Below are 25,047 nucleotides of genomic sequence, written 5' to 3' on the forward strand. Positions count from 1 at the left end.
GGGGACGGCTTTATACACCTTGCTTACAAAATGGCAACATTAGGTTATAATACCCCACCCCCACACAGTTTCTCTTGTTAATGCTAGAGAATTATAGGGCGCTGAAAGACCCGACGCCTCCTTATAATTTCGGGCCTCGTTATTAAGGAAATTCTCTCTCTTGAGGCAATGAAGAAAATTTCCAAAGATAGGCAATCCCAGCATTTCCCGTTAGAATAAAACACTTTTCAGGTCAACTTATCCATTTTAAAGCGAAACGAGACCTATTGCATGAATAAATTCAGCGTGGGATAATTCCTAGCAACATTCCACTTAAAAAATTCTTATATGGTATTGTTAATTGTATAGATGCCTCGAAATTATACTGAACTGGAAGCAGCCACTGAAACGGCTTTACAGGGAGATCGAAAAAATAGGGAAGATGGGTGGTATTTTGGAATCCCTGAATTCATTTTAAAGGCAAAATTATATATCCTAACCCTTGGTAAAATGCTTTGGATGATAGCCGCTTTTCTCATTTCCCAAGAACAAGAACTCGATAAATACATTCCGAATTTAGCCAGATTATTTAACGGAAATAGCCCATTTCATAATCAAAAATTGTCATATAATTTTGTAAAATCGAACCGAACTAAAATTGGTTTCATAAAATCGACAAAAAAGTCGATAAGAATTGGTTGGCGATATTTCTTACGCACAGCCTGTCCATATCATTAAGAAAACCTGAACTTAGAAGTATAAATAGTATGGCAGTTTTTAAAAAGTAATCGAAACTACTTAAAAATTTACAATTGTTTGAAAAATACAATACCGAAAAACGAATCTACAAAGTAGGCAAAACAAGAAAAACACTTGGGCAAATAAATAAATAAATAAAAGGAAACATTTCACTGCCTCAGTATTTAGGGGAAGAGGAAATAAAATGCTACAGCAGTTTAAATTTTCAAATCAACAGGAACCTACAAGAATTATAAAGATGGCAATAAGCTCAGTTGCTATATTTGCTCTGGTGGGACTCATGAAGATTGCTGTGAAATCTATGAGAATTTCAAATTCGTTATCTTAAATTCTTTTAATATTTGTAATTTTAGTAAAATATGCGAATTTTGGATAAGATTGCTTTAATATTTACAACTACGTTACTACAAGTTTTAAGAAATAATGGCGTTTTTATTCCTTATTCACAAAATTTCAGCCCAAAGCCACAAGGTATTCCCCAATACAATGCGCGAAATTATCCATCACAGGGAAAAATATTATGCAAATGAATTTAGAAAATTAATTTAAAAATAAATTGGTTGTACATCAATAACAGCTCTCACTTTACATCTAATGGTTGCACTTATTGAATACTAGCCGCCTTTGGTGACCAGCTCTTTCCTGGGATTAATGGTAGCTAAAATCTTCAACTAAACATTTTATGTAAGTTGGTCTTAATGGCTTCTTCATCAAAATATTTTTAAGCTACAAATTTTGATAGATATATAATTCATACTATTTTAGAAGTTTTACACCATTTTACTTATTTTAATACACACTTCCCTATTTTACTATCGGCTTCCCTAAATTGTAAACTTAAAATTGAGGCAGAAGTGATAAACTTCAGCTAATAACAAAAACGTCTCTGCTAAAATCAAACATACTTTTTAAAAATATGAATACAACATTGAAGTCTCCTGTATACTACAGGCCATTTTTTATAATTTATGCAATAACCAAAGAATGATTCAATAAAAATATCTCTGATTCATCATAAAATTCAGATTTCAGTTTTACTTCCAAAAGGATTTAAATGGCATAAATTATAATATTTGGATTTATTTCAGCCTTTCAAAAATGTAAGATAATTTAAAACTTCAAACAATATAAATTTTGGCATTTTTTTCACATTAATAGTATATTAAAATATAAATTTAAATCTTTTGCACATTCTTCACAGAGTTAAGTAAATATATCGCTTCTTTCCTGAAATCAGTTTTGCTAATAATTTGTGTTAAGGTCAGAAATTTAATTTCAGCATTTTGCAATTTTCATTATTTGTCATATTAACATCGATGAAATTTGGACGAAAACGAAAAAATATCAAGTTTAATAACGACTATCATCAATAGCTTTGGTATGCTTCCAGAATTCGTATGTTTTTGTATTATCATTCGTGATATGTTTAATATATGCTCAAAACTTTTATGTATCTTTGTATTCTTGTTGGAAAATAAGTTTAAAATATTTTTTTAATTGGTTAAGAATACAAAAAAGTGGTACAATCGAATATACATATATATTTTTGAATTTTAAAACGATGTAAAAATCATTTTTGAACAGTAATATTTCGGAAATTATCGTGAAAAAACGTCAACATTTTGCTTAATTTTTAATTAAAATTTCAACAAAAATCACTCCGATGTGTACATTCCCATCTTCCAAAGTATATATGTGCCAAATTTGGAAGCTCTAGGTGAAACAGTTTAGTCTGTAGAGCCCCAAAACACACACACATGCACATTCATCTTTATTATAAGTAAAAATAGAAAACTGAAACGTGTAAAATCATTGAATTTACTATTACAAAGCTCCGTTAAGTGTGCTTAATTCCCTTTTCATTACATGTAAAAAAAAAAAAGCAAGAACTTTTATTTACCTGCATTTAAATGCTTATCATACAGGCTTTTCGAATTAGTGTAAAATGTCGGAAAGGATGACAATTCTACTAGAAGATTACATAAACGTTCAAAAGTGTGGCATAAATTAAAATCCATTGGCACCTTTTCTTCATCGCTAACTGGAAGATCAGTCTTCTTAAAAACTGTATCAGTTATATCTCCTTTAAATATTTCAATTTCCTCAGATGACAGACAGTTGCATTTTGCAGATAAGCATTTACGAAGTAACCTATCAAGATTCTTTTCTCGTTGAATTTTTTTCTCTTGCTTTGACAATAATAAAGACTGGTAGCGTTTTGAAGATCTATCAACATCTGTAATGACTTTTTCTTTGAGGAATGTAACAAAAAACTTCTGATATTTCTCAGTACATAATGTAATGACACTTCGTATACTACAACAGGAATCATTTTCTTTAGATTTTTTCCGTTCTGCTACTTGTGAATGAAAATCGGATGGATAGATGGTAGACATATCTTCAGGATGTTCAACAATGAAGCTGGAATTTTTGTTATTAAAAGATGCAATTCCAGAAATTTTTTCTATAGAGTTATACAAATCATTATTATTATTATAAAAGCCACTACAATGTTCAAAAATTTCTTCTGTTTCAATATTAATAAGGGGAGGTTGCATCTTGCACAGTAACTTAGAGCACAGTTTTAATGTAACGGAAATGTCATGTATGGATAGTATACTACAATTTTCTGAAAGTACATTAAATATGTGGCATAAGAGCTTGGGCAGATGTTCAGTTTTTGCTTCTAAATATGTTTCCTGAAAAAAGCAAACAATAATATAAATCATAGAATATATATCACAAAACATTTATAGAAAATAAATTATTATTCAGAAACATAATTTTTGGATTACTGAATATAATAAAAGACTAAAACGATTGAAAGCATAAATGTATATACAGAAATAAGTTGGAAAATTTACAATAGTTTAAAGATAATATTTTTTAATGATAATATATAACTAAAGGCTTAAAACAAAGTCATATGATACAATATGTTTGAAAATAAAGTTAATCATCTAAGTTATTAATTAAAGTAATATCAATATATAATGAATAATGAAACAATGATTTACCAATGAAACAACATCCAATAGAAAACTGACCAGTGAACACAATTCTCTCAAATTAGGATTTCCTGAACCAACTCTTTGAACATACTCTGTATCTTCAACAGTAGCACTGGTATCTTTGCAACTGATACTTGGTATTTGGCATGCAATTTCAAAATGCTTGGCTGAATATTCCCATAAATAAGACGGTTCTAAGGTTCCAAAGAGAAGGTTAGCAGCTTTTTTAAGTTCATTTCTATCTTTGTTGGATTTTGGGGGTTTTCTATCAACCTGCACAGTAACATTGTTTGAAGAATGGCATGCTAAATACAGAGATCTTTAAAAAAAAAAGTTGAATTAATTTTAATCCTTAAGTAAATAAAAAATTTGAAAAAACAAATACAAATACAAAATGGCAAGTCAGTTCTAAAATACTGCCTAGTTTAAATAAATTAGATACTTCAACAGATAAAAAATTCTAAAACTATATTGTGACAAAAAAATATCAAGAAAAGTTTTATAAAAAAATCCTTCTAATTAATGATAAATATTTGCTACATTCTTTTCAACTATATTATATATTATGTTACCGCTAAATTGCAAAAAGCAGTTAATCTGCAGATTAGCTAGCCAATCTGCACATTAACTAAGGTAATCCATTAAAGTGCGAAAAATTGTTTCATTTCTCAAATTACCTAGGTAATCTGCACATTACCTACCAGATACTCATTGAAATGAAAATAAAATCGTTACGGTTAAATTAAATGCTGTTTATTTATTTTTTGAAATCTAAAGAATCAAATTAATACAATCAAACTATCTACACATTAAGTGTTAGAATCAATCATCAATCAATTGAAAAACTAAAATAAGAATCAAAGGCTTTAATAAGTTATTACAATTAAGGAAATGAATTTGCGAAACATACGTTAAAATTATGCTAACTTATTAATGCAATCTAAAGATTGGTGACACTATGAATTGCATAGCAATTGGTTTTCATGACAAGCACACCATTTGTGGTATATTTAGATTTGCTGTAACATTTTTTGAAACCCTACCCGGTACCAAGGGATTGTTTTATTGCTGTTTGATGCAAGGATATTTCTACAACAGGGGCATCTTTTTTCGCTAAAAATCTCTCTTTGCAAACACTGAATTCAGATTTCGCATACAATTGATTTAAAATACCCATTTTAATACCGTTTATTAAACCCATCCTCAGTTTTACTACCACAGCTAAAATCAAGTGGGCATCAGTTTCTGCTCTGTCTACGTCGGGTACTTTAATTCTCACATGACACCTTCATTGACATTTTGATGCTTTGCATTTCAAACTGCTAATATTTTCTTTGTGAACTAAAAGTGGAGGAAAAGGGGGAAGGAGAAAGGAAATGATATGAGAGAAACAAATTTTTGCACTTTAACGATATGAAAGCCCCTAATGAGCACAATACCTAGTTAAAACGCAGAAAACTCTCGATTCTGCACTAAACAGAGCAAATCAGTTAATCAGCATATTAGTTAGGTAATCTGCACATTAACGGCTTTCGAGCTTTAACGGTAACATATACACACACACTAACATTCTCTTTGAGAAAATCCTCAAAATCTAATTTTCTTCTGTTGAATTAACAGTCTCAAATGATAACCTTCACACCTTGGGAATATGAGAAAAGCACAAAACTCTCAAAACTGCCACATTATTAAATTATCAAAATTTTACTTTCTTGATTTAGCTAATCTGAAGGACCTCTAATCACTCAATAAATAATTTTGCTCCTCTGTTAGATAAAAATTTAAATATACTGGAATAAATGGTTCCAAATAACATGCTAATGACATAAGACAAAAATAGAGGACAACGATTTCTTTAAGAAATGACTGACAAAAGAGGGATAAATTTTCTAGTTAATTCAATATAATCTCTATCATAAAAAAAGATTTTGCAATTAAAAGAATAAGTACTAAATTTTTTATCCGTTTGACTTGAAGTTTATTAACTAGTAATTACAAGATCTGTGTTTATATTCAATGTACTCTTAACTTTTATTAAATATTTTAGATCATAAAAAATCTCTGTTTTGATAAATGACCTCCTAGACTTTCTACGCCATTTTTATTAAAGAAAATAAATTTGCTGAATAAGTCTGGAGCAGCTCACTACTTCTCAATCAGAGACAAAAAATTAAAATGTTTTTTAAAATATTATTAAATCACAATCACCTAAAAATGTCAATTAAAACATCATCCAATATCACGGAGCTTATTTCTGGGCGGTCTAACAAACTAATCAGTAATCTATAGCACCATAATTCTGCATTTGAAGGCACACTGCTTGATGGCATAACAGTCTGAGGATCCTGAAACATATTTTTCGAAATTAGAACAAATGCATTTATAATAAACTCGTAGATTTCAAGAATCATTCATATTTATAAATAATAAATTTAAAAATGAAGAAAATGACCTATAGATTACCTACAATGAAAATAATGACTTACAAATGTAATAGCAGTATTTAAAACTGATAAAAATTATTAAAAATATGTTTGTACAAATATGAAACACTTGTTAATGTTAGCTAAAAAATAATTTAAAAAATTATGAAAGAGTAGATAAATAAAGGTTAACTGTACATGCGCAAGAGAGAAACTTCATTTAGCAGCTGAAAGAAACATATGCAGTTTTAAAAATCTATTTCAGTAGTTTATAACATACACACTTAGCAAAGACCAATAGATCAAGAAGCAGAGCCTAAATTGACGCACATTTGCAATTTAAAAACCAATTAAACCCAGTGTAATAGCCCGATTGAAGTAAGAAAGTGATCAGCTGGAGGATTCTAGGTCAGACATTAATTAGTGATGAGGGTAAGTGATACCAAGTGTCATTTATCATCTCTTTGCTACTTCACCATACTTAAGCTTTAAAAAGTAATATAAACATACCCATTTTTTGTCTCCATGATGCTAATGAGGACTAATAACGCACATTCATACAATCTCAACCCTATCGTAATGACATCAAACCTATTAATATTATCAGTAATGGTATATGCCACTAACCTCCAAGTAGCTTCTCCGGCCCAACGAAAAATGAGAAAAAGTAAAGAGAGGAACAGTTGAGTGGGAGATGTATAATTGATACCGGTAAGTGTGTATATATTGGTAGGAGCTTTAATGGGAACTCCTAAAAATTAGTTTAAACTTGTATTTAACTGTACATATGTAAATAGTCATCTATATTTAATCGATAAAATGCAAAAACTTAGTTGTCCTCTCGACATCATATCCAGTACAATTAATTTACAAAAAAAAACAAAAAAACAAAAAACAAAAAAAAACACAATCATATTTAGAATTAAAAATAAGCCATTATATATATATATATATATATATATATATATATATATATATATATATATATATATATATACAGGGTGTCTATAAATGATGGACCCGATTTAAAAAAATCATATTTTCAAAAGTTCTCGACGGAATAAATTAATTAATGCTTAAAAATAACGAGAAAAGCACGAAGTTTTTTTTTTTGTTACCAACAGATAGTTTTTTTTACCTTATAAATGTTCGATATGGGACCCTTTTGTCTCACGGCATACGCCCAATCGATAATCTAGTTCATTCCACACATTTTGTAACATGTTTCTGGTAATGTTTTTTAATGCTGCAGAAATGCGTTGTTTCAATTCTGGGAGTGTTTTCGGCATTGGCTGTACGAAAACACGGTCTTTCACGTAACCCCATAGAAAGAAATCGCATGGGGTTAGGTCAGGAGATCTTGGTGGCCATGTTAATAACGTTAAATCATCGTCACCCGCATGGCCTATCCATCTTTGTGGAAGCACATTGTTTAAGTAACTACGAACCGTCAAAGACCAATGAGGAGGTGCTCCATCTTGTTGGAAGATAAAATCGGGACTGTCCTCAAGCAGTTGCGGAAATAACCAAATTTCCAGCATGTCGAGATAATTGTCACCTGTAACAGTTTTTTCACCGAAGAAAAAAGGCCCATAAATTTTTTCACATGACATTGCACAGGAAACGTTTACTTTGGGTGAATCTCTCATAAACTGTTGAAATTGATGAGGATTTTCACTTCCCCACACTCTCACATTGTGATGATTAACATGTCCTGATAAATGGAATGTCGATTCATCTGAAAATACCAATTTTTTGGCAAAATTTGGATTTTGTAATTCCATTAGCATGCGTTCACAAAAGTCTAATCGACACACTTTATCATTCTCTGTTATTTGTTGCAGCAACTGTAAATGATACGGTTTAAACTGTAATTTTGTACGCAAAACTTTCCATACCGTTTGATGTGGCATTCCTAATTCTCGGCCGGCAACTCTCGTCGACTTCCGTGGACTGCGAACAAAACTCTCCCTCACCTTCTCCACTGCGTCGTTCGTAAGGCTTGGCCGGCCGCTGCTTTTCTTTTTGCACAAGCAACCTGTTTCTTTAAACTGCTTATACCATTGCAAAATGCTTTTGTTAGTTGGTGATTCTTTACCGTATTGAATTCTAAAAGCATGTTGAACAGTAGCAGTCGAAAAAACCCTTGCGTACTCCAACACACAAAAACTCTTCTCGCACAATGTCGCCATTTTGGGCTTCTTACTCTCAGCGATCGTAAATGTGCTGCCATCTGTTAGTATAAAAAAAAAAAACTTCGTGCTTTTCTCGTTATTTTTACGCATTAATTATTTTATTCCGGCGAGAACTTTTGAAAATATGATTTTTTAAAATCGGGTCCATCATTTATAGACACCCTGTATATATATACAGTGGCTCAAACAATTGAGAGTACACCTTACTTTTCCTTGATAAATCCGACTTTCAATATAAATAAAACATTAACGAGAAGTGCAAACATGTTTTTATTTTTACTCATAATAAATGGTATAAAGTAAAAACAAAGAAGAATCAACGAAATATTTCTAAATTGAAAAATTTTAGAAGCATTTTAAATAAACATATGCAGATTTTTATATAAAAAAATTGAGAATACACCAATAAAATTTTTTATAATATCTTGCAAAGAAAGAAAGTGTCAATATTTAGTTGCATGTCTTTTGGCTTTTATAAGGGCCTTTAAACGTCGTAGTACCGATTAGACCAATTTTTGGTGGTATTTGAAGATATTTTACCCCATTCTTCTTGCAATATTTATTTTAAATGGGTTTTTGATTCTAATTTTGTGTTTTTGGACCACTGTTTCTAGTGTGGCCCACAGATATTTAATAGTATTAGTGGCAGTGTACTGTGGTGGTGTGTCTAACTGCTGTTTACAATGAATAAGACATTGCATTTTGACATTACTTACATTCCGTTTGGTGTCATTGTACTGCCGGAAAATGAAATTTCCATCTAAACCCAAATTTTTAGTACTTTAGATTGCTGTGAAATATAGCTAAGTAAACCATATGGTCCATAATTCCATCTCTGAAAACTAAATTTCCTACCCTGGATGAAGCCATATAACCCCAAATCATGATGGGGACACCACCATATTTAATTGTAGGACGGACGTAAATTATTTGGATCAAAAGCAGTATTAGGCTTTCTCCATATGGTGCGACGGCTGTCATTGCCAAAAATGTTGATTTTCTTTCATCACTAAATATAATTTTCTTCCAAAAGTTATTGGTCTTCAGTTGATGAGTTTTTACAAATTCCAAACGCATTTTCTGAATTCGCAAGCTGATGAACGGTTTGTCTTTAACAATTCGACTTTTATATCCAGCTTGTCTAATTACTTTAGCACGGTTTCAGCACTTACACTTTTGCCTGTGACCTGAGAAATTTCTGCAGTAAGTTGGATGGACTATATGGTTACAGTAATCTAAATAAAAGTGATAAAAATTTAGATTTAGATTAAAATTTCATTTTCCTACAGGACAACGACACTAAACACACTGCACATAACGTTAAAATGTGGTGTCTTTTTCATTATAAACAGCAGTTACACACATCACCACAGTACCCTGACAACAATGCCATTGAATGTTGCCTCGAAACAATGGTCCAAAAACGCAAAATAAAAAATAAAATCCATTTAAAACAAGTGTTGCAAGAAGAATGGGGTAAAATATCTTCAAATACCACCCAAAATTGGCCTAATCGGAACCACGATATTTAAAGGCCATTATAAAAGCCAAAATACATGCAACTAAATACTTACACTTTCTTTCGATGCGAGATATTACAAACATTTCACTGGTGTATTCTCAATTTTTTGAGATAAAAATATGCATATGTTTATTTAAAATGCTTCTAAAACTTTTCAATTTAGGAATTTTTCGTTGATTGCTCTTTGTTTCTACTTTAAATTAAACCATTTATTATATGTAAAAATAAAAACATGTTTGCACTTTTCGATAATGTGTTATTCATAATGAAAATTGGATTTAACAAGTAAAAGTAAGGTGTACTCTCAATTGTTTGAGCCACTGTATATATATACAATAAAAATAATAATATAATTAAAAAAAGAACGTAAGCGGATCTCAAAATTAAAAGTAAAAAAAAAAACAAAAAAAAAACCCGTAAGTTACTGTTATACAAAACCTCATAACCCCCCCCCCCTTCCAGAGTAAGGATCAATCATTTCCAAGAATTCTAAGTGTTCTTCCGCTTAACACGATTGACGCAGTCTTTCAGTTGATGGAACACCTAACTTTATTTAATGATTATACATATGCTCTCTCTTATATATGTAAATTTACACAGGGTGGTTATAATTAAACTTATCCTATTAACAGCATCCTACAACGCAAACGGGTGAAGCGGAGTGCAAAGAAATTTGGTATATAGACTATACACGAGATGCGCTCACGGAATTTCGGGGAAAAAATAGTTCCAAAACGTCCCCCAGAGGACGCCTTTTCCGGAAAAACATTAAATTTAACACAATAAACGACCAAAACGGAATACAGAAGCAATATTAACAATACAGAACAAGAAGTATGAGTAATAAAATGTAAAAGCGGGAAAAGCTGTCAGTTCTAGGGAAAAAATGTCGAGATTTGCACGTTTGCGAAGAAGAGGAAGCTTTATGCAAAACAGGTTAGGGTATGAAAAGTTTGTAGACATTGTCATGTTTTATGTCGATGTTTCCGGATGTAATGATGACGGTATCTTTAGTTGAAGTGCGTTATCGGTGAAGCAAGGGGAATGCTTCTGCTACAGTTCGTGAATTTCGTCGCGTAAAGAATCTAAGGCATTTACCAATGGCTACTAAAGGTATCCGGGACATGATTAAGAGATTTGAAGCGAAGGGGACATAAAGAGTTCAACCTGGAAGACGCCGTAAATCTGTAACATCTTGTCTACTTGATGCCGTGAAGACAGCTGCTCCCGCACAGACGCAGAATCTGAGTTTAGGGGCAGTAGCTCACGTGCAGTTTCTCGACAGAAGGCTATTCTTACAGCACCGTCCGAAAAGTGCTCAGAAACATAATGCACTACTTTCCATACAAGATCCACCATACTACAGAGCTGCATGATAGGGACAAGTCACAACGTCTCTCATTCGCAGTCAGTTTTCTCAACAGAATGACTGTTGATCTGTCATGGCATTGGAATATTCTGTGGAGCGATGAGACTCATTTCTACCTCCATGAGACAGTCAGCACATAGAAATGCCGCATTTGGGCTAGCGAAAATCCGCAGATGTACACTGTAATTCCTATACATTCTTCAAAAGTTACTGTCTGGTGTGGATTCACGGCGACAATCATCCTTGGTCATTCTTCTTTGAGGGAAAAACTGTACATGGTCCTGACATAAGTTCCGTTACAGGCCGTCGGTACTATGACATGCTGCAGGCGTTTGTTGCGCGAATACAGCACAGGTAGGTCCTTACACCGACCCTTTTCATGCAGGATGGTGCACCCCCATATATCCATGAGGCTGTGAAGGCGCTATTGCTCCAACACTTCACAGACGAACATGTTATTAGTCGCTTCTTTCTTAATCCATGGCCACCAAGCTCGCCGAATCTAAATCCATGCGATTTCTGGTTATGGGGCCACATAAAAATTCTGGTGTATCTTGGAGGTGTTGCGATGTTGAATGATTTAAAGAACTCCATAACACTTCATATGCGAAGCATCACAACTAATCAGTTACGATCTGTTGCTGAACACACTGTCCATCGACTTGAAATTTTGCAGGTGAATGAGGGTGGTCACATGGAGCACCTTCCCCTACATCGTCCTGGGCACGATTAACAACTTGAACAATTTCGTCCCAATCTGTTATTGTTCCTGCAAAGTGAACTGCCCCCCCCCCCTCAAACAGCGTACTGTTATTCTTTCCTTACCTTTACTTAATGTGGTTTGATGACAACGTGATCAGAAACTAGTCAATAATTATTAATATTGTTTCTATATTCCGTTTTGGTCATTTACTGTGTTAAATTTAATGTTTTCCCGGAAAAGGCACCCTCTGGTAAACATTTTGGAACTTTTTTTTTTTTTTTCGAAATTTTATGAGGACATCTTGTGTAAAGTCTATATACCAAATTTCGTAACAATCCGTTCGCCCGTTTGCGTTGTAGTATGCTGTTTATAGGGGAAGTTTATTTATAACCGCCCTATATTTGTATATAAGTAGTTTAAGATACAGTCAACAAAATAATGTTGAGAATTTTCCCCCGAAAATGATTTTTGTATTCTAAAAACAGAATTCCCTGAAAAAAAAAAATAAGCTTTTACATAGCGCGATATAGTTGAAAATTGTGGATCTGCTAGACTTAATCATCTATTATTAAAATATAAAGTTAAAAATGAATCTGAAACCTATTTTCTACATTTATAATTGAATTCAAAGGTTTAAGAAGTGAGTGAAGTTAAGTTTTCCATGTAATAGAACAGTGCGATGCAAAGAGATAAAGCGAATATAATAACATTCTAGTAATCTAAGCAAATGCTGAAGAATCAGGCATATAATTTATTTCCAATGCAACCTATTTATTTTTTTGTGGCTGCGCTAAGAAAAAAACAATCAGAAAATAAAGTAGTTCTTATTTAATTAGAAAAATATTTAAATTTCTTGAGAAGGTAGAATGAATGCTCTCATAATGCTGTAAGAGCACATTTTCTAGCTATCTATTAATTTGTTTAAGAATCACATCATGAAATTAAAAAAAAAAAAATGTTATAGATTTTGAAACAAGAATGTTATTTAACAAACACAATTCAAGTTAATAGTAAATTTAAGTGAACAAATGCAAAGCCCAAAAGAAATTCAACTCAACATTTTAGAAAATACTTACATCAAAGACTTTCTGGAGAGCTTTTAACAAATATTCTTTGGCAAAATCTTTAAAATAGGAATTGATATCAACATTTTCAGAATGTTTTTCATGTTCTCCTTTGTTTAGTTCATCGACACCAAGAGCATCACCACCCATTAACCAAGAAAACAGACGTCTATAAAGGGATAACAAAATTTATTACTTCTAGGTATAACAAAACAAATTTCAATCTAACATTTCAAATTAATGTGATTTATTTTATCGGATTGAATTCGGTAAATGATTTTTAAAAAGCGAGAAATAATTTAAATTTAAAAATCCACAGATAATATCACACTCTCGTTGATCAATGGCAATTATAGAGTTCCATGAAAGATAACTCTACATTACAGACAAAAACCACATTTAATTACAGAAATGAATATCTCAAACCTCGATAGATTTAAAAGAATGTTTAAGATTTTTAGATAAACAACTTTTCATTTCGATTTTAAAAAGTTTATATGTGAAATTATCCAATATATGATATAACAAATACGAACAAAAAAGAAAATTCTACATAGTAAAATTAAAATCAACCAAGCATATAACTGACTAAATACAGAATGGAAATATTAAAAAAAATAATAAGTAAGTAAACGAAAGAAATAAAAATATACAGAAACGATTAAAAAATATTTATTTTTATCGTCTGAATAAACTATTACAATAAGAAAAAGTAAAAATCACTTATAAATGCCATAAAATCAACTGTCGCAATTATAGGTATTATTTTAACATATTTTTTTAATAGAAAAAAATCATTCATATCAAAACTTGACTTGCAATTGCCTTTTCGCCACTGATTAATTTTGCAAAAGGGAAACACTTTTTTCTTAAATCTAAATATACGTACATTTGAATACTATCATGTAATTTGTGGACATTTCAAGTCCCAAATTCAAAGTAAATTTAGATGTTTTAAATTTCACTATGCTTACAGATAATTGACGCCGATAACCAAGTTCTAATCATAATCGAAAGTGCATAATTCTTTCAAGAAAAGATTCAAAATTTATCTCTAATTTCTTTCTTTTTGCATATAATCAGGATAATATTCATTAACTGACTGAAGATACTCTTCTCAAATGTTGCAAAGATTTTAATCTGACTTTTCAAGACAATATAAGTTGAATTGATTCCTTTAATGAAATCAGAATTTATAGTGGAGAGTAGACTTCCAGGATCACAACATTGCAATATATTTTTTTAATAACACTTAATTAAATTTGATTACAGCTATGAAAATTATATTGTTCAAACAAATTACCGTCGCATGAGTGAAAAGATCTTTCTTAAAACTGAAAATAATAGAAAGTTATTTGAGATCTAGCATTAATCAAGAACGTTAGACGTTTATCTATTACATATAAAAAATTAATATTTCTGTTAATTAACAAAAAAAAGGTAAGAAAATGAAACAAAAACCTTTATTTTATTCTAGTAATTATTATATTTTATAAGTTTATGAAGCAATTATTATTATTATTATTATTATTATTTTTTTTTTTTTTTTGCTCTTTGACTTATTAACGATAATTTACAAGAATGAAATGTTAAATTTATAAAAATAATTAATTATGATTTACACGTATTCCTTAATTTTGTACTACACAAATCTGTGCAATATTATAAACAGTAAAATGCAACAGAACATTATCTTGTTGTAAAAAATTTGTTTTAAGGCCCTTTTATAAACTTTACACCAAGCCTCTGTTTCGCACATATCATTAAAGGGCGATTTATAAAGCAATTTCTGTCGTATTAAAGAAACTGGAACAAAAATTATAGTAAGGGCAAAATTAGTCATCAAAATGAGTATTTTTGCAGAGATCATGCCATGGCCTGCTACAGAAAAACTAAAAACTGCTTGATTGATTTTGATGGCATATATATATTTTTTACATGTGTATATATCAGATGGCTTTACATATTGTTACAAATCCATCCTTAATACTATAAAATAAAATTTTGATTTCTTTTTTTTTTTTTCTTTTAGATTTGTATTGGCATGATCTTAACCAATATGTTAAGCTCTAATTTTTAATTCTCTTGATTTCTACAAACAATTGTATGAGACTGTGACCAGAATTTTCGAAAATGCTGTACATTTTTAAATAGTTAAAGTTTGACTGGTCTTTTTTTTTATATCATATTTTACCGATAAAACTAATTATCATTCTTTGACTTTAACTAATATTCTTTACGTGCGTTTTATAACTTTCCAAAATTGGTTTTTATATCGATTGTTGCCCTGATTCAGCAATGAAAATGTTTGCAACTCAAGAAATATACTACGTGGTAAACAAATTTAGTGCTTGAAATTTGTTTGCAAAAGAGGGCATTAAAAAAACAAGCAAGAAATATCCTCTCAGAAATAATCCCCATCATTTTCTATAACATTCAATCATCTCTATTTCAATTTTTAGAAACCTCATTTAAAAAAAGTGGGAGTTTCTCAGATGAGAAAACTGTTGACCTCATATTTGGCCTCATCTGAAGTATACTGTTTACTATTGTTCAAGTGATTCTGTAGAGAGAAGAATAGACAGAAATTGATGGGAGTTGGGCGCATATAGATAATGGTCCAGAAGTTTCCAATCAAATTCTGAAATTTTGTCCTAGCGGCATTCACGATACACCACTTAGCGCAATCTTGAAGATAAAGAACATCCTTGTTGTCCACAAGTGATGTCGTTTTTTGATTCAAAATTTCAAAAAAGTCCAAATAACCACAATACACTATGGACTGATTGTCTATAAATCGGGAGAAAAAGTCGTATGTTATTCCACGGCAATCCCTACCAAAGAGACAATAGAATCTTGTGGATCACTGTGCATTGGGCAACCATTTTTGCCTTTACAATAGATAAACGTCCAAAGCAAACTCACTTCTCATCGTAAGTGATTACGCAATCGAGAAATGAATCATTTCCCTGCATATCAAGGATTTAAATGAAAAATGTAACTCACTTGTTTATTCAGGAATCTGTCAATTAAAGTGAAATTCCTTAATCGAGGTGTTTTCGATTTCTAAGCACATTTCGTACATTTCTGAGAGTTACCTCAAAGTAATCGGACGATTCCTCAATCCTTATCGATGGTTGATTCGCAATCGAATCATTTTTCCATTGTTTATTTCTCTTGTTCTTCCTGTTCATGCTTGGTCTTGGCCTTTTTCGTCACTGAAACTTTTGAATCAGTATCCGACTATACTAGCACTTAAAGTGGATTCTTCCCAGGCAGAATTAACAGAGTTGTAGTGCTAAAAGCCCGAAGTTTCGAGTAATACCAATGATGATGTACCTTTTAGATTTTTCAACAGATATTTTATAAATACCGTACTACAAATAACAAAATATTGTGCGTTATAAGAACATAATCCAACGTTTTCGAAACTATCACAATTATGCAAAATTTTTTGTAAACAAATAATCTTGTGCCACTTATCGTTACTGACAAGAGCTTTGTTACCCTTACATTATACATAAATGATGGGAGTAACTTTAAGGGATGATAGTACACATCAAGACGAGTAATAGTAAATAGAAAACCAAGTGTCCCAAACTTCTTCCGAAGGAGATAGGCGCCATCAAAGTTTAGGGCCCTAAATTTCAAATGATGATAAAAAACGGAAAAATGGATCGATTCATTTGCGGTTTTCTCTAAAATCATTCTTTAAATCAGTATTTTCTTTTTAAAAAAATTTTTAAGAAAAAAAATTTTTAAGAGGAAAATCCGTTTGAGTCAGTTCCTGGACTCGTTGGACATGAAAAGGATGCATACTTTCATCCTTTAGTACTCGCCATGTCGTGGAGGGTGATGCTTCAATTTGACTAGCCACTGCTCGCGTGCTTGTATTTGGATGAATCAGCCATCATATCCAGAATTTTTTTTCTCACAGCAACCGTTCTGTTAGACTTCGCACAGCCTGCATTTGAACGTGCACCAAAAACGGATCCTGTCTCACACAAGTGTCTGTGCAAGCGCACAAATGTTTTATCATTGGGCAACCGCCTGTTGGGAAACTTTTCTCCGTACAATCGTCGCGCCTCTGCACTATTCCCATTTTGCAGTTCCGTAGATGAAGTGCATATCAGCCTTTTCTTGATTAGTGAAGGGCAACATCTTTCGTTACGTTTCTACCGTGATTTACACTTGCACACTCGGGTCAGTGGCTTTTATCTTAATAACAATTTGCATATGGGTTCTTCTTCTTCCCCATATCACAATTTCATGTTCTTCTTCCAGAAACTTGCAGCTATAACGCTTGCATGGATAATATTTGAAGATGTTCTAACACGTTTGCGTTTGAATTCAAATCATGCATTTTCTAATAAAAGTTGATTGTTTTGGTGTTTTACTATCACCTATTAAAGTTTGCTTCACCATTTATTATTTTGCTCATTAGATACAAGCATTTAAAATTTAACCCCCTGAACGCGGTTAAATTTGCGCCACTTAACCGCTCCCGATGGCTTCAATTTTGCGCTCAAAATTTAAGTTAAAGTCTAAGCTTTAGTAAACATTTAACAAAATAAAAAAAAATACTGGTAAAAAGTAGTTGTTCGGTACTCCAAAGTCTAGAGCGCCCTCTATCGACATTTTTTAAACTTTGTCTTTAAAAATTTTTTTTAAGAAAATACTAATTTAAAAAATGATTTTAGCGAAAACAGCAAATGAATCGATCTATTTTTCCGTTTTTTATCATCATTTGAAATTTAGGGCCCTAAACTTTGATGGCGCCTATCTCCTTCAGAAGACGCTTGGTACACTTGGTTTCCTATTTACTATTACTCGTCTTGATGTGTACTATCACCCCTTAAAGTTACTCCCATCATTTATGAAACACCCTGTATATATATACAGGGTGGTCAAAAAAGAACAAACTTCCCCTATATATGAAACCCTAGCGGCCTATCCGCTCAACCAATCGAACCAAAATTTCAGACATGGTTGTTTGAAGGTATGCGCTGGAGATTGTGATGATTCTAAACAACACAGGGTTCACGGTTAAGGTTACAGTGACAGAATTTTGAAATTTTCAAATGGCAACACCCACTTTTTCCTTGCGCAAATTGATCAGCGTATTGAAAAACCACAAATGGCGTTGGAACGATTAGCGTGTGACGAAAATTGCCGCCGTAAAGCATCTGCAAAGAAGAGCATTATAAAGGACTAATGACAACACAGAGAGGAAAGAGAAAAAAAGTTTTTATTGGAATGGAAAGTTATAATTACAGGTTTTCAACATGTTCACCTTCGCAGGCGACAACGCATTGCATTCGGGAGATTGTGGACAACAATGCCGAACGTAACATGAAAGGAGGAATCTGCATAATTTCACGTGTTATGGCATCTTGCAATTCTGACACATGTCGTGGACCAGGCGTTTACACCTTAGATTTCAGATAATCTCAGAACCAGAAATCCATAGGAGTGAATCGGGGGATCGCGGTGACCACGAAACTGCAAAGTTACTAGAGATGATTCTATCACCAAAGTGTTGTTGCAAAACTGATCGAACACATCCCATCTTGCATCCATACAATGTCCCTAATGACATTTCGTTGCTACAATTCAGGAGTAAAGGAATTCTGCAACTGTGTCAGAATTGCAAGATGCGATAACACGTGAAGTTATGCAGATTCCTCCTTTCATGTTACGTTCGGCATTGTTGTCCACAATCTCCCGAATGCAATGCGTTGTCGCCTGCGAAGGTGAAGACGTTGAAAACCTGTAATTATAACTTTCCATTCCAATAAAAACTTTTTTTCTCATTTCTCTCTGTGTTGTCGTTAGTCCTTTATAATGCTCTTCTTTGCAAATGCTTTACGGCGGCAATTTTCGTCACACGCTAATCGTTCCAACGCCATTTGTGGTTTTTCAATACGCTGATCAATTTGCGCAAGAAAAAAGTGGTTGTTGCCACTCGAAAACTTCAAAATTCTCTCACTGTAACCGTAACTGTGAGTACTGCGTTGTTTAGAATCATCACAATCTCCAGCGCATACCTTCAAACAACCATGTCTGAAATTTTAGTGCGATTGGTTGAGCGGATAGGCCGCTAGGGTTTCATATATAGGGGAAGTTTTTTTTTTTTTGACCACCCTGTATGTATATATATATATATATATATATATATATATATATATATATATATATATATATATATATATATATATATATATATGGGGGGGGGATAAAGTGAATGTAGAGATACTATAAAAGGAAATGTAGTAGTGATGAAAAGTCGACCAGTTTCTTTTTTACATCTTGAAGTATATTTCATTTAATGATGAAAAATGACTTTAATCACCATCAGTTAATTAAGTGAATCTGAGCCATGGTCACCTTAAAAGTAAATGCAATGCCAATGTCACTGGTGCATGGTCAAAACAGAAAATGACACTATGGAAATGCTTTCCAGCCATTCATGCAATGAAAGCGGAAATTTTCCAGAAAAACCTAACCTAGAACTTCTTAAGAGACTGACGCGATTCATATGATACGGTGGACTAGCATCAAATAGTTAAAATTACAGTAATTAAAACTGAGGAGCATAGAAAAAGTCGAGACCTGCACAATTTAGAATTATAAATAGTATATATATGAAGTATAATTTTGGAAGTTATGTAGCCGAAAGGAAGATATTTTCTGAATGAGCTCCAATTTATTTTACCATGGGAAGCGAAATTTTTACACAAGGACAAAGGCACGGTCGTACGTTCGCACTCCAGAGCGAAAGTCAGAATTTTTCCCTTTAGTGGTTTTTATTTCGAGATTTTGATAGCTATTTCTTTGACACGTGTCGATTTAGGCACGGGAATCTCAGGAACCTTTGAAAAAATTGCGTAGGATTTAAGGATGTTTATCTCTTCTTACCTAGTGTGGCAATGACAGAGTCAACAATTTTGCTAAGCGCGTGTCAAAAATTATTAAATAAAAAAAAGTGGGAGTTGGATCAGAAAATACTCAAGATACATATTACAAAATTGCTCAGAATTTAAATTAAATTAAGAGATATTACAATTTTCACCCCACTGCAATACATGGAAGTGCATCGGGGCCCTTCAACACACAACCCTACCTTATAGTGGTGCCCAAGTAAGAATAAAGATTTAAATACATATTAAAAGTGATATCCAAGTTTCCTTTAACTTTACATTAGTATAAAAATTTATTTCAACAAAGGCAACAGATATAAATAATAGAGACAAGATAATAAAGAATTTAATTTGTGAAAATATTAAGTAAACTTAGAAGAGGATAAATAATAATAAAAATATTAATAAAATGTGTAATATGAAAAATACATTTCTGCAGAAACTGAGCTGATAGTTTTTACTTCGTGAGAATTGTCTCTAGGGTATACTTGCATATAGTGTTTTTTAATAGTAAACAATTAACTCAGCAAAATTATTAATTTAAGAATAAAATAATGGACTAGTATATTGAATTCATACAGCAATAAAATATCGACATAAAACCATATTATATAAAACACTTGGGTATGGAAATAATAAACATAAGATTCAAAATATTCTTATAATAAACACTAATACTGAAATAAATTATAAAAATGTAAAGCGTTTGTGCAAATTTGAAGACAAAAACATGTATCCCACAAGGTCACTAGCATTTTTAGTGGTGACACTCTATGGTCTAAACATTAGAACATTAAAAAAGGGAAAGTAATACTTGTTCTCTTTCTACCCTCATTCAGGAATATTCGTTTCCACGGAGGAGAACAAAACATACGGGATAAAAATAGAAAGAGTGGGAAATTAATTAGGAGGTTGACCCTATACTCGCGCTCAATAAGACTGCTATGTTTGAATACTTGCTGTGATTGCAGCTATCACAACATCCTCATCATCATCATGAAGGGAAAAAAAATCGAACTCTCATCAGTGGAGATAATGGGCCAACCTAAGTTGGGTTTTATGTGAAAAAAATGGGAAATAAGAGAATTTAATTTTTTTTATTTTATTTAAACTATTATTCATAATTTGATTTTAATTTTTCAGATGAGTAATAAGTTTCTAATTTTGACACAAGGACAATATTAATAGCTTTGTTTGTTAATGCATTTAATTATTTCATAATTTACAACTGAAACTTTAGCTACTATTTCACATGGACTTGAAAAAACTGGGTAAAATTTTCCGCGATTTATATAGTTAAATTCCTCAATCATTACAATGTCACCATGTTTGAATAGAGCATCTATGAAACCTATCATCATATCGTTTTTTATTTCTGTCGTGATATTTTATGGTATTGTCTTTTTCTAATTTTCGAACTTCCTCTACTGGTAGATATAACTGATTTAGAGCTAAGGGAGGAGAATAAGGTAAAGTGCCAATTAACAAATATGCAGGAGGAAATTTTGTAACAGAATGGGTTGTTAAATTATATTTAATGATTACTTGTTCTAAAAGTTTAGTCCAAGGAGTTTTAATAGAAGAATTGACTTTTTTTTAATTCAGTAATTATTGATTAACTCCTTCACATTTTCCATTAGTTTGTGAGCGATGAGAAGAGGCTAACAGATGCTTGTCATTATAATTTAGGAGCAAATGTTTGAGTTTAGATGAGATAAAAATACAATTTTTCTATCAGTTAATAATTTGGAAGGCACTTGAATGCGGAAAACGCGTTTTAATATATTAATATAAGTCTCAAAATTTTCATTTTTGGATGGAAAAGCCCAAATATATCTAATTGTATAATCAATCACTATATGAAGAAATGCTTTAGTTGAGTTATAATAATTTAATCCACCAAAAATATCGGCAGAAAGACGTATAGAAAGGGACAATCTGTGGAGAGCACAGCCTGTAAAGAGCCAAATCTTTTCTTTTTCTTTTTATTAAATTGACAAATATCACAATGTTTGACAAAAAGTGAAACATTTTGAATAATATGAGGTCAATAATATTGGGGAGTAATTAGATTTATCATTTCTTTGAGTGCCTGCATGCCCAAATTGTTCATAAGCATTTTGTAAAACCTTTCCCCGAAGAGAAAAGATAAAAAATATATTTTTAACTTGTTTTCCTCTTTAAGTACATCATTAATACTTTTATATTTAGTGTCATCCAAACTATTTAAATTTTGATAGCGTTTTATCCCATGCAATTCCAGTAAATGTATCGAATGCTGGAGATATAGAAAAGAAGGATGCCTTGATAACATACCATTCCTAATATTAGCTGCTCCCTTTAAATATTTAACTTCATAATCAACTTGCTTAGTTTTAAAGACCAATGAAGTAACCTTCCTCTTTGATTTAAGCCAAACAAGGGCAGCTTGATCAGTATGAATTTTTTCCCACATAAAAAATTGCAATAAAACTTATCAAGAGCATCTATTATTGCCAAACTTTCCAACTGAGTTATACAAGAATTATTTTTTCCTAAATGTGAAAAGTTCTTGAATGATGAGATACAGGAAGAAATTTACCAGAAGAGTCAGGCTGTTTTAGAACAACTCCAATGGCTACCTGAAATGCGTCACAGAAAACATGAAGCGAGTCTATTGTAATTCTAACACCGTTTTAGTTATTAATTTATTTTTTAATAGTTAAAAAAACTTTTTGGCATTTTTCAATCCACTGGTATTTGGCATCTTTCTTGAGCAGATTATTTAAGGGTTCTTTAATTTCAGCATAAGAATCAATAAGCTGATCATAAACATTTACAGAATGAAGAAAACATTGAAGTTTTACATTTTTTGAAGGTTGCTATTTTTTCAATTTTTCAATATTGTGGTTACCAGGAGAAATGCATTCTTCTTTGACTTCATACTCCCAAGAAATTAATTTTGCCATGCGCAAATACACATTTAGAAAATTTTAATTTAACATTTTCTTTTTCACACAGTTGGTAGATCGGTTTTAAATTATCATAGTGTTCCTCTAATGAATTAGAGAGAACTATTAAGTCATCAAAGTAGAGATATGAAAAATTTGAAAATTTATGTTTATTTAGAATTCATGAACAGTTCTGTTAAAAATTGTAGGTGTATTTTTAAAGCCAAAAGGTAGAACTTGAAATTCAAATAAACCTTCAGTAGTTACAAAAACAAATTTATGTTTATTTTGTTCATGTAAGAATGTGTCAATAACCAAATGCAAGGTCGAAAATTGGAAAAAACTTTAGCAACACTTAATTTGTCTAATAAAGTATCTATTCTACGCATGATCTCTTTACTATATGCTAAAATTACCGGAGATGAATAACAATTAGTAGATTCTTTTAATTAAGATTTTGCCTCGGTATAAAAGATGCGAGTTGCCTTACTCCGAGTAGAGTTTCATTACTTCTGATTGGACTTGATTCAGAAGGTTCTTTCATTTTTAAAAGTTTAGCTGTTATTGTAAGCCAATCTGCAGAAGCAGAAGCAGAAGGGGTGTTTATGGTTACTAATTGTTTTGATTGAGTTGACAGCCAATCAGTGAGACCTTCTAAATTGATTTGTGATTAAGGCATAACTCTCTGCCACAATTGATTTTTTTTATGAAAATAATAACCTAAATTATCCTGTTTTGAGTAAAATTTATGTTGGGGAAAGTCAGCAAAATATAATTGGTCCGAATAAGTTGCTCAATTAGTCCACAGCATAAATTTTCAAAATTATTAATGTTTAAACAACAGCTTATGTAATGAGTTAGTGCTGAACCTTTTAGAAATTTATCAATATTTTCAATTTTCAATAAATCAGTTTTGTTACTATCTTTACAAATTTTATTAAAGTATTCCAAACATAATTCCATTTTCATCTCATTTTCGGTATCAAAAGTAACTATGAAAGGTTCTTGAACTATTTGTTCAGCTGCAAGATTATTTTCTTCTTTATCATTAGGATTATCAATTTCATTATCATCTGAACTTAGACCCTGAGGGTCAGGTATATTTGTTTTAACTGGGTCAGTCATGCTCCCCGATTTTAAAAACATTAATATATATTTCCCTAAGAATACATTTTTAAAATCATACACAATATAAAAATAAACTCATGGTTTTGCTAAAAGATTCCGAAATACAATATTTCAGAAATAATACTTTAAAAAGACTAGTTACTATTATAACAATTCAATAATATAACTAGAAAACACATGGTAAGTCTTAACTTGATGTAAGGAGAAAATATCTTATGAATTCAGAAACATTATTTCATAGGTTAAGTATGATAGAATTTTTTTTTTTTTTTTCGAATTATAGTAATTCTTGAACACTTGAGTCACCACAATCACAAGAAAGCAACACATTTTTAAGCACCTTTATGGAGAGGTAAATTCGAACACGGTGAGGAAGATGAATAATTATTGCAATGAAAATTTCATATTAATTATGTCATCTGGATGGAGGGAGCTTGGGAATGGATATTTCCCCCAAAACACTTCAGATTCAGTCAGATTATGGTGTAATCAAACCAACACTGCGTCGGGACTTGGACAGCAAGCACATCTAACGGCCTGGTTCCGGAACTGTCGTCGTTATTTCCATTAGGTCGGTTGGATATTGCGTGGCATGGTGTCATGCCAGAACTATTGCGTTGCACATTTCAGCTTGTCGGGTGAAATCAGCGGTAGCTGATGCGAGGTTTTACTTTTGCACAACTCCCACGGAAATTTTATTATTAAGATTATTCTTTAAATAATTTTTTAAAAAACAGATTACTATCCTGTCCGGTCATAAATTATACTATAATTTTGGCAGTTGTGCTGTAATTGGAAATTTTGAAGCTCGTTCTTATTTCAACATAGAAATGCCCCTGACGAAATTTTTAATCCAAAAATCTTTAAAAGTTAGTTAATTCCTTTCGAAAGATACCATTTTTATGACTGTACGGCGAACTATGACAGAATTAAATTGGATTTCTCTTTCTTTATCCGCAATTGTATATACATGCAACTAAAAACCTATAATACTGCCTACAATCTTTATCTAGACAACTTATTTGACTCCAAGTGTCTTCTTTC

At 31.7% G+C, this 25,047-nt stretch overlaps 1 protein-coding gene across 3 annotated transcripts in view; it reads right to left on the reverse strand.

Moving 5' to 3' along the window:
• LOC129959090 (protein dopey-1-like) overlaps positions 1-25,047 on the reverse strand; it is a 213,554-nt gene that overhangs the window by 153,224 nt on the left and 35,283 nt on the right. For all 3 annotated transcript variants that reach the window (XM_056071898.1, XM_056071899.1, XM_056071897.1), the window contains exons 6-9: positions 13,038-13,194; positions 5,958-6,094; positions 3,756-4,068; positions 2,639-3,437 (exon numbers count right to left, since the gene is read on the reverse strand). In XM_056071898.1, coding sequence (XP_055927873.1) covers positions 2,639-3,437; positions 3,756-4,068; positions 5,958-6,094; positions 13,038-13,194 — 1,406 coding nt within the window. The remainder of the gene's footprint in view (positions 1-2,638; positions 3,438-3,755; positions 4,069-5,957; positions 6,095-13,037; positions 13,195-25,047) is intronic.

The sequence above is a fragment of the Argiope bruennichi genome, chromosome X1, assembly GCF_947563725.1.
Source record: "Argiope bruennichi chromosome X1, qqArgBrue1.1, whole genome shotgun sequence".
In the NCBI taxonomy this organism is placed as follows: Eukaryota; Metazoa; Arthropoda; class Arachnida; order Araneae; family Araneidae; genus Argiope; species Argiope bruennichi.